The 11,639-nt window shown below is 29.1% G+C and overlaps 2 protein-coding genes across 4 annotated transcripts in view; one reads left to right on the top strand and one right to left on the bottom strand.

Moving 5' to 3' along the window:
• Positions 1-399: 399 nt before the first annotated feature.
• LOC105194352 (potassium channel subfamily T member 2) overlaps positions 400-11,639 on the top strand; it is a 255,391-nt gene continuing 244,151 nt past the window's right edge. The window contains exons 1-2 of one of the 3 annotated variants that reach the window (XM_039453282.1): positions 400-665; positions 6,579-6,823. In XM_039453282.1, the coding sequence (XP_039309216.1) occupies positions 6,799-6,823 (25 nt within the window). In that variant the 5' untranslated portion in view covers positions 400-665; positions 6,579-6,798. Of the gene's footprint in view, positions 666-6,131; positions 6,824-11,639 lie in introns of those variants that run through there. The other 2 variants (XM_039453279.1, XM_039453301.1) reach the window with 2 other exon arrangements.
• LOC105194334 (glucose dehydrogenase [FAD, quinone]) lies at positions 8,243-10,385 on the bottom strand. The gene is made up of 2 exons (XM_011159207.3): positions 8,543-10,385; positions 8,243-8,403 (listed from the first exon to the last, which is right to left on the bottom strand). Exons 1-2 carry the CDS (start codon positions 10,340-10,342, stop codon positions 8,266-8,268), a joined length of 1,938 nt encoding a protein of 645 aa, XP_011157509.1. The 5' UTR covers positions 10,343-10,385; the 3' UTR covers positions 8,243-8,265.

Raw genomic sequence — 11,639 nt, 5'->3', positions numbered from 1 at the left:
AAACTATTGCATAGTATGAGCGAATAAAAATAGAGAATATACTTTATAATATAAAAACGTAAGAATCAAAATGTGAAAGAAATACGAGTATATCTTGTCTATTGATTAGCGGTTATAATGTAGCAAAAACAGATTACAATTGTAGAAAATTACAAAGCAAACTGTTTTGACACCCAAGCGAAAATATTATGATCAGAAAGTTTGTTTAGTAGATTAGAGATAGAGTGAATAATAATGATGAGAAGGGATATGAAAACTGTAATGCGCTTGCTTCCATTTACTATAGTTCTGAACTTTTTTTCACCGGCGTTCTTAGACAAGTGAGTGCACCACCGATCGACAGGGGAGGCACGACGAGGGTGGGCGTCGTTAGGTAGCGTCATAGCGACTACTACTGTGCGGTGCGTCGTCATTTAACCGCGAGACTTCGTCGAAGGAGCGTCGGACGCGTGGTTCGATTGTACGGAAACACGTGTGACATACAAGTTCCATTGATCGGGCGAAATTTCACTTGGAGAGTTGGGAGACAATTGACAAGTTAAATTGAAATTATTAAGTGTTGTGATTATAACGACAATTTTCACCGGATCCTCAAACGTTTTTGCGGTACGGAAATGAACACGGGGAAATTTACTTCTATATATAGTGTAGATCTGAATTATGGTGTTAGTATTTTATACACGTGTTGTGGTACTCTGTGGATTTTGATGAGTGTTGTTTTTGAAGCGGAGTGTTGTTTTGTGATCAAAATATAACACCTGCATACGCGTGTTGTGAAAAAATGGTTTAAAAGACTTGTGTACTTAAGAGAGTCGAAAATTTATTGGAGCAAATTAAAAATAGATTGCCAACTTTTTGTTAAAAAATTACATTGCTTATATATATATATATATATATATATATATATATATATATCACTATTTTAAAACTTTACAATTTGATAGATTTTTCACTTATATAGAGATAACCGAGAAAAATTATTAAAGCTAAATCTTCTCTAATTTTTTAGTTTTTAAATATCAGACAATTTAAGTATCTGAAATATCCATTACGTTGATCACGATTTTAATGAGATTTATTTATATTTTAATAAATTTTAATAGATAAACAAAAAATTATAAAATAATAGTTTGAATTGATAAAATAAGTCTTCAATTAGAAGACTGTAATTGTTAATAAATATAAATTAACGTAATTTACATTTCAAATAAAAACATAAAAATATTTGGAAAAGAAAACGCAAGAAGTTTCGTTGATAAGTGCATAACGTACATAAAATACTTGAATTGTAGTTGAGAGTACTATTGGCAATTCTACACTTAGTTACAGAGATCGATTGACAAACGATTGAAACCTCAGGCGATGATTTCAAGGAGAAACGCTGTTGTCGCGTCCAATGGAATTGCGTTCGTGTTCTCGAATCGATTTTACCAGCAGAATATTCTTAAATTGTTTAGTACGGTTTATTTCTCTCTACGGTTATCCTTGAAAAACATTATATTCATTCTTGATTGATACTATTCGTAGCGTGGGCTTTAATTAAAGATTAATTAGAACAGAAATGGAGACACTTTCAGAATCACGTGTATATACAAAAAGGACTGTTTGACATGTAATTAGTTTTTATAAAGAGAGAAATTGAATAATCAATAGATAGTTTAATCAGCAAATTTTCCATTGGAAAAAACATTACTTAATTTTAATTTTTACTTACATACTCTATATTTAGAAAATAAAAAAATAAAAAGAAATATTTTTATTACAAATTTTGATATTATCGATTATTAAATGAAACACTGTTAACACTAATATTGATTGTAATGTCATAAAATATATATAATAATTTGTTAATATAATAATAAAACTTTCAAATTTGAGATTAGAGTAAAAAAAGTAAAATATTGTATGTAGATAAAAAAGTTAATTATATAGCTCTATTGTAACAAAACCTTATTTTACAAATTTACACAATATTTAGCAGAAGTTATTAATCTCTTAGTATCATAAAGTAAGAGAAAAATAATTTTGCAGCGTGTTTAAAGAGATGCGTTTGTAAAGAAGATAAAAGATGTAAATATATTAAAGAAGATATTTAAAAGTGACAGCAGAATTTAAAAGTTATAACGATTGTAGAGATTACAACCGCAAAAAGTATAAATTTCATAGTTAAATTATAATTTAAGTTTAACGTTCTTTTAACGTAAGTTAAAAGTCAATTATACTTTATCTATTTTTAATTGTATATTAATTAATGCACAAATAGCTTTTCCTGCATTTTAATTGCTTGTAGAAAAGAAAGAAATAATTTTAAGAACTTTGAAAACTATTCAATTTTCTTGTTAAATTTTACGTTTTTATATATTGATTATTTCCAAAAAATTTTTCCGTATAACACGTTTTAATATTTGCACTGTTGGATATACAATAAACATATATATAAAAGAATATATAAGGATATATAAGACACAAACGGAAATATATTATAGCTAATGAGTTGAGACCTTTACTCGAAGAAATATATTTTACAGTTGTACTGCAGGTAACACTGAGATATCTTGTCGACGATATGTGTTAAATTTAAAGTTAAGATACTGTAGGAATATCCCTTAACGCAACACATCCGGCTGGGAATTCTTGTGGAGGATGAAAAAACTTTCTATAAAGTTTCCATCGGGCCGCGAGGCGTATGAATGTAAATCTTAACACGTTGGGCATAACTTTTCTTAAGTTTTCTGGTTTCTCCGAGAACAACAATGGAGGGAAATCTACATGCTTGCAAGTGCGTCATTTGTACGGTCGGGTCACTATAACAAGTGATATTTTATGGATACAATTTAATCTTTAATCACAATTTGATTTCTCGGTTCTTTTATTTTACGTTTCCGTAATTCGCAAAGATGTATTTTACATAATCAATATCATCAGCTGTGTATTTTACATAATCAATTTTTAAAATTTAGTTTTATTATATTAAATTCAAATCTTTGTGTAATTTTATTAGAATAATAAAATTAAATCTACACAAGAAAATACTTTTACATTATTATTTTTAGTTGATTTATTTAGCTTATTTATTATTGAAGCTATAAATTAATTAGATAAGATTAAATTGTGATTATGAGACATTTTTCTAATATGTATTGGTTACCTGAATCGTACTATATCAATCTTTTTCTTATTATTGAATAAAGCTTTAAGTGATGAAAATATGAAATAAGCGATGAGAAATGTAAACGGAAAAAGTTTTAGATTACATCTTAATGTGCGTGATACAAACTTTTAAAAAAACATGAGCGATGAGAGTGCCATTAAAAAAATCAGATATGATTGATGTAATTTATTAACCCATTTATGTAGTCAATAATAATTTAATGTTGCGGTTCTATTCTGCATTGTTACGTTTATTTTATGCACATGTTACAATTATTAAAAATGTTAAATCAATATTTTTATAAAATTCAGTATGTTTGTTAAGATGTCCATCACGAAGAACACATAATCACCTAAATTTTATAATTATCTAATTGGCTAAGTTATAACAAATATTTATTTATTTATCATTTTATAAAATTTATTTGTTTATTATTCTATAATATTTATTATTCTAAGACTACATAATTGTGCAGTCAATAAATCATGTCTAGCTTGTAAACAAATGATTAATATACTTAATTTATACTTGATAAGATAAATGCGAATGTGTTAAACATGAGTTTTCAAATCGCGTCATTAATCTCATTAACATATATTGAATATTTTTTTTATTTGATATTAATATGTATAAATCTTAACTATATTTTTATTATTTTTGTGTGCAAGTTTACTACTTTTTAAAAATATAACGGTTTCAAAAATTAAATTTTAGAAAATTTAGAAGATCCATTTTTTAAATCTTACTTTTTATACTAAGTTACAAAAGGTTTATAAAAATTAATTTATTCCTAATGAAAAGTTAAACATATAATAGTAGGTGATTTAAAAATTAAGCTACAACTTTCAATATTGCTTGAAGTTAATAATAAATGAGAAATATAATATAATGAATAAAATACCTTAAATAGTACAATTTTAGTAACTCTCTTCTATAAATACATAATAAAGTTTATGTGAACTATCAAATTGTTAATTAACGCTCTACATGAATTATAGGAATTTATTATATATATTTTCAAAAGTATAATATTATTAATTAAAATTCATTTAAATAAAATGCCAAATTCTGCAGTTTATTTAATTTATGTGTTAAACTATCTAAAAGTGAATCTATCTCTCGCATTTAATAATACACATAATTTTATATATACATTGTCATGCTTTAAATTTAACGAATTTAATGCTAGATTTTTAGCACAAACAATCGTAATATTTGTGCCAAAAAAATTTGAATCTTTTCAATAATTTTCTGTAAAGACAAATCAGATAATGACACTCGTTAGCGCGACGCGGATTATTATCGTATATTGATATTGATGTGTCTTATTAGAAAAGTATTGCAAGAAGACACACTATTCGTCTTGTCAATTTTCCTATACATTGTCACTTGATATCAAATTAGAGTTGGAGCCAGACTAAGTCACGGTAAAATGGATTGCACTTCGATCGAACATTTCGTACGAAGCTTACGATAAGTTATCGTCCAACTCGTATGTATTTTAACTTTAGGCTATCGTAACTTTAGGACAGCGTAATGTTACTGGATATTTCAATCTCGGGGATATATATGGGAAATAAATATAAATATTTAAAAGTATAAAATTGATATTTTTTAAATATAAATTGATATTTCTATTAAATTTGAAGTTTGGTTTTTACATATTATACAGGGTATATCAAATTATCCGTGGACGATTTTTTTTGGCATTACTAAAGTTTATCTAAATTATCTGACGGTGGCATTTTGGTTCCAAAATTTACCGGGAGTAGATTGAACCTGAGTTAAATCTAAAATTTTTAATAGGAACAAAGATCTTAAAAGTTTTAATTTAAACTCCGATAATTTTTTACATCTAGATAAATGGATGGCTCATCCTGACATTTCCTTATTTTCCTCGTAAATCGTGACATAAAAAAAGCAAATAATTTTTAGAAGATAGTAGTTTGTTATTAAAAGATTTATCCAAAGATATACTACTCCGATCTATGTTGCTATTTAAAATTTTAGATTTGACCTAGATTTACTCTATTTCCGATAGTTTCCAGTAAAGTGATTGCTACCGTTAGTTTAGATATGCTTTGATAATGAAAATTTTTTAAGAAATTCTTAAAAGATAGGATTGGAAATAAAATTTTGTGTATGTAAAAAATAATAAAAAATACTTGTAAAATTTCAGAATATTTTTATGTTAACAGAAAACATTTAATAACGTAATGCTTATTTGTTACTTGCTACATTGTTTTACTATAGCATATGCAATAATAAATGTTATCCTTTAACTAAATAATTCTTGACAATCGTGTATTTTATTGTTCCGGTATTAGTGCGTAATCCGTGTATTATACGAAAAATATAGAAATTATAATTAACATAATAAATGAATCAATATAAAACTGTTAGAGGAAGCAAAAAAAAGACGGTAAAGCAAAAGACAGAAAAGAGAAAAATGTAATTGAGACATTTATATATATATATCTATTAATTTATTACGTTATTAATTAACAGATTAGTTCAATTTTAGAAATTAATTGTTACGGACATATAAAATATGATCTGATAGAAAATTAATTAGCAATTCATGGTATAGAGGTATCTCATAAATTTAATTAAGTTAGCGTGAAGAATAATTAAATTAGCGTGATCTTTCTTAAATTTAATTTAGTCGCTGTGTTCTCAAGAGAAATTAAAATAATAAAGTAACATTAAATAAATTTACAAGTAAATGCTATACATTAATTCCCAGGACAGTAATCATTATTGAATAAAAAATTTGCTTTGATGTTTTATTTTAGCGCTAGTACGTATTACATAAAATCACATAATTTCCAAAATCATAAAAAATTAATCGATTAACAGGGTTTTTAAATTTAAGTACCTTACATCATATATTTAATTCTATGTAATAACAGAATATATTTAAACACGGAAAAAAGTAAAAACTACAATTATAAATTACAATTATAATTGATAGAACTTGGTCAAGATTTTGAAAGATTTTTAGTTTGCAGCGTTGCAATTAATTTCAATTCAATTTTAATAAAAATGTTAATGTCACTCACTGCTTCTTTCATTCTAATTATGAATGTTTAACATCACTTAATATAAAACAAATTTTTAATTCTTTTTTTAAATTATACTTATAAAGTGTTAAATGACTTATTAAATATTACACTAATATGCAAAAAAATGTATATATGAAATTATGTATACATATTACACTATAAAATTGTTCATATATATGTTTTTCATTGTATATCAACAAATAGTATAATTTATTTTGTTATTAATAGGAAATCTTAAATTTTGATTTTCTATTTATACAAAGTGGAAGTGATAAAACCTTTATTATTTCCATCTTGAGTGTGTAAAATAAAAAGCTGAATGAAAATTAAATAAAATTTTGTGATTAATAAACTGTGTACAGTGATAATCAAGTGACGATTATGTGTGTGTTTGACGTGTACTTTACAGTGACATATTTCACTCTTCTCTTTTAAAATCTTCGATGGAAGATAGGGAGCTACAAATAACCCTTTATTAAGTAACCGTAAGAGAAGATACTTGCGAAATGAATGAGCCTGATCCTTGCCTACCCCTCATCTTGCCACCGAGATATCGACTTCGCGATCTAATCTTGGGCGATTATGCTTTCAACGATGACGGGGAACGGTAAGTAAATGCTCAAAGACTTTAATTTACATGGACCATAAATCCTCTAACTGGACCAAAAATTCATATTTTTGACGGAACATGTATCTCTCTTTTCTTTGCTATTGAAAATAAACTGCAAAATATTTTTTTTAATGTATATACTTACAATTAGATATTATTTCTCAAGAAAAGCTTTTCAACAATTCAACACATTCTTCTTAAAAATAAATTCTTTAATTTGATTATGTAACATGAGTTTAGTAATAATAATATTTATAACAGTTTGTAAAGCAATTAGAATTTATATGTTGTTGACCTTTGATAAAAAGTATTGATTAACTACATGATGTAGCTAATCAGTACTTTTTATCAAGTAATATTTCATCAGTAACTGATAATGCTGCATCAGTAACTAATGATGTTTCATTAGTAATTTGTAATGTTCTGACAGTAACTGATTATAAACGTCAGTTACTGATGGTACTTGTCAGTTAATGTCCAGTTTTAATAAACAGTTTTTACATCAGTTTAAGAAACTGATGTTGTCACTGAATGCTACCATCAGTAACTGATGAAGAATCTTTAGATTTCCACCAGTTTGTCAAATACTGACTCTGTTCTTCAGTTCATATTCAGTTTTTAAAATGTTTCTGTATTAAGCCAAAAAAACTGATTAAACACTAAATGCTATCATCAGTAACTGATGAGTAATCTTCAGATTTTAACAAGTTTATCAAATACTTGTTATGTTCTTTAGTTCACATTTATATAGCTTTAACTTTCAGTTTCTGCATTACTTAAAAAAATAAAGTAAATTATAGGTACTAAATGTTATCATTAGTAACTGAAGACTAGTTGTTTGCAGTTTTTTAATAATTTGTTAAAAACTGGTTATGTTCTTTAATAAAATTTTTCTATCCAGTTTTTAAATATCAATTTCTACATTACTAAAAAAAAAATAAATACACATAAAAGAAAGAACGAAAGAATGAAAGAACTGACGAGTAAAAGAGTCGGAATAAAATTGCAAACGTCATGTAATTAAACTTATCTGAATGTTGTTTATTTTTATTGTCTCCTGCGCAATTCTCTATCTCTTTTGTCATTTTAGTTTAGAAGAGAGCAAGTTGACAATTAATGTAACTTTGAATGTTGCAAAAATTTGACTGTTAATTTAAGAGATAATAATTCTAACAAAATTAAGATTTTTAAAACTATTTCAAAGAAAAACTACTCATGTTAAGAGTAATTTATTACGATGTGTCACTATTGATGGTTTGCGATTAAATATTAATTGGAGAAATTGATTAAATGTAGATTACATTTGATGGTGTGTTCTAATATATATTGAATTATATGCAGCAAACGTGTTAATTAATAAATTGTTAATTTATAATGAAGTTTATATCGGTTAAAAACTCGTTAATAGCACGATAAGATACATTACGTTTGTTACTTGTTTAAGTGTATCCCCATTCTTCTTTGACCATATCTGCCAACTTTTCCGCAATCATATGGATAGGTATGTTTGTGTGCGCCGATATAATCTCGGGCATGATAGAACCGTCTGCTACTCGCAGTCCTTCAACGCCGATCACCTACGTATACGCAAATTTGTAAATTATAAATCAAAAGTATGTACGTATGCGTGCGTGCATGTGTGCATTCAGATCATTGAAATATTTGTTGCAAATTTGAGAATAAGTGCTCTTCTATAGTGCGTCTTTTAACAAATACCTTTAATCTGGGATCGACGACAGCAGTTGGATCTCCTCTTGGTGCCATCTTACAAGTACCCGTACAATGATAGAGGGTGACAGACAGCGTTCTTATCGCACACTCCCAATAATCATCAGAGTCATATTTGTAGTTTTCGCATCCCGGATAAGTATCATTCGTCAATTGTGAACCAAACATCTGCATTATTTCTGTCTGACCGACACTTATTGCAGCTCTAATGCCAGCAATCATCGTTTTAAGATCTTTTGGATCGTCAAAGTAATTCGGAACAATCTCGGGTTTAACATTAATGTCGTTGGCTAGCAGTCTTATTCGTCCACGACTTTTTGGTTTCAACAATATCGGTACTATAATCCAACCGTGATTGTTGCTATATTTCCGCCACATCTGACGTATTTGCTTGTTGAGACCCAGTACACTTGTAAGAACAAAATCTCCTTTAAGTCCTCCACCGATAAACAGCAGTTCTATGTCCGGCAAACCGTCACGTTTCTTTGGATTTTTTGTGTCGATGAAAGCGAGAGCCTCACACGCACCCGGGACTGTATATGGTCCTGAGCGCCTTTTCAAGAAGTCTCCTAAATACGGAAGAGTGGGATTTAACATTTCGAGCATTCGTATACTTATCGGGTCATTCACCGTCCACATTAACCCGCCGAAAGCTACGTGATCCATCAAATTTTCACCCACCGGCAAGTCCTGAACAACGTTTATGCCGAGTTTGCTAAGATGTTTAGCCGGTCCAACGCCGGACAGCATCAGTAATTGTGGTGACCCGATGGTACCCGCGCACAAAATTACTTCTTTTCTCGCCAACACTTGGATAATTTGACGATCTTTGATAAACTCTACGCCGATCGCCCGATTCGTGCGATGATCGATCAGTACTTTTCTCACCGTGCTTTTGCGTGTTATGTGAAGATTGCGACGATCTCTCGCAGGATGTAGGTAAGCTCTATTGCTGCTCATACGAGTGCCATTTTCAGCCGTGACCTGCAAATACGAGAATCCTATCATATTTTTCCCGTTATAGTCCAACAGTGGATATCCCAGCTCCTTGCCGGCTTTCAAGAAGGCCTTTGCCAATAGAGTATGAAATGACAACTCAGAGATATGCAGCGGTCCCTTAGTTCCGTGATAAATAGTGTCCGATTGAAGTTCTGGCATATCGATTGTCTCCAGTTTTTTAAAGTATTTCAGGACATCCTTATAAGCCCAGCCTTCATTCCCTATCTCAACCCATCGATCGTAATCCTCGGCGCCGCCTCTGGTTGCGATCATGTAGTTTAGTACACTGCTGCCGCCCATCACTTTTCCTCTAGGCCAATTACAACTATTATCATTCATACCAAGACAGTATTTCTTGGATGATTTTGTTCGATACATCCAGTTAACATCACTGCTTAGTTGCAGCATGTGAGCTATAACCGGGACGTCCATCAGCAAATTCTCGTAAGATCCAGCTTCGATCAATAACACCTCAACCTGATGAATCTCACTTAATCTTGCAGCTATCGTAGCGCCAGCCGTACCGGCGCCAATTATTATAAAATCGTACTCGGCTCCGAATTGCAGAATCGCGTCCGGCACCTCCTCATTCAAATTACGTTGATCTTGCAGTAAAAATTTGAAGGCTCCGGCACCTAGCTCAAATATATTTGTTAACTCGCGTCCGCTCACATCATTGCCGTATATGCTGTGATACCGTTTCGGTCGCGGTTGCCCGATTGACTGAAATGGAATAACTACGATCACCGCACTAAAAAAGTAAAAGAGTCTTAAAATCTTGACCAACATATTGAGGAGGGAATATGCTGGCTATTGAACGTGTCTCGAGGAGAACGCTATAATGGAGGAACAAGATTAAAGACCAGGTTTATATACGTCGATTTAATCAATTCAAGGTTTCACGCTTTTACTTTTTGCGCAAGTATTTCACAAATACATCTAAAAACATCTAAACATTCTTAAGCAATGAATACCATAATGCCTTAAGCAGGATAATCAATTAATTCCAAATACATGGCATGTATGTTTAATACTTGCTCGTGCGTTCTTAAATTTATAATCTTTATTGTAACGCTATTTCTTTGATATTAATATTTTTACGTTACTAATGTAATGACAGAGTTACAAAAATCTGCTATTTAATTTTAAATCATATCCTTTGAACACATTAGCAATTCTGTAAAAATGTAATGAATTTAATATTGCTAAATTTTTATAATTACTGTGAATTGTATGGATTAATTTGCATCAAATGGATGTCCCAATTAAGAATTAAGCAAGGTCTATGAATGTAATAGATAAGATATGAATATTTATTTTCTATCAACTTTTTTTACCCATCAAATAAAGTCTATGAATGTAATAGATAAGATATGAATATTTATTTTCTATCAACTTTTTTTACCCATCAAATAAAGTATTCACAAGGTTGATGAGAGCGCGGCATCTCTTTTCTATCGCGAAATTTATTCAGACTTTCGTTTGAGATGTCACGGACAACAACATGTTCCAATTCCAACTAATTCCATTAATTATTATAGACATTATACATTCTTTGAACATTTTGTGTTCAAATGATATTTAACATTTTTTAGTGTTAAAATACCACAATTTATAAGAAAATAAACAAATAACATAAAAATAATGTATTTGAAAACATTTTATTTTCAAGTTTAAAGATATTTATAAAATTAAAAATAAATAATTTTATTTTAAGTCCAACACTGTTTTTGTAAATTTTTCAAATATAATTTTATTATTAGAAAAATTAAGCTATGAATGTAATAGATAAGATATGAATATTTATTTTCTATCAATTTTTTTTACCCATCAAATAAAGTATTCACAAGGTTGATGAGAGCGCGGCATCTCTTTTCTATCGCGAAATTTATTCAGACTTTCGTTTGAGATGTCACGGACAACATGTTCGAATTCCAACCAATTTACATTATTAAAAATTAAGAAATAGAATCGCGTGATCAGTTCTCCTTTACAGTCAATTTTTTAAAACTTGTTTATAACAATTGATTGCAAAATTTTATTCTAAGTACATTGTTCTTGCAAGTTTTTCAAATACTACTGTGTC

Source organism: Solenopsis invicta, chromosome 1 (genome assembly GCF_016802725.1).
Source record: "Solenopsis invicta isolate M01_SB chromosome 1, UNIL_Sinv_3.0, whole genome shotgun sequence".
Lineage (NCBI taxonomy): Eukaryota > Metazoa > Arthropoda > Insecta > Hymenoptera > Formicidae > Solenopsis > Solenopsis invicta.
This window is presented reverse-complemented; position numbering and strand designations above follow the sequence as displayed.

Excerpts from the sequence above, each read along its gene's own strand:
- LOC105194334 (XM_011159207.3), bottom strand. The coding sequence starts at position 10,342 with ATGTTGGTCAAGATTTTAAGACTCTTTTACTTTTTTAGTGCGGTGATC. Across the intron at positions 8,404-8,542 it reads TCGTCGATCCCAGATTAAAG|GTGATCGGCGTTGAAGGACT; the intron begins GTATTTGTTAAA and ends GCGTATACGTAG.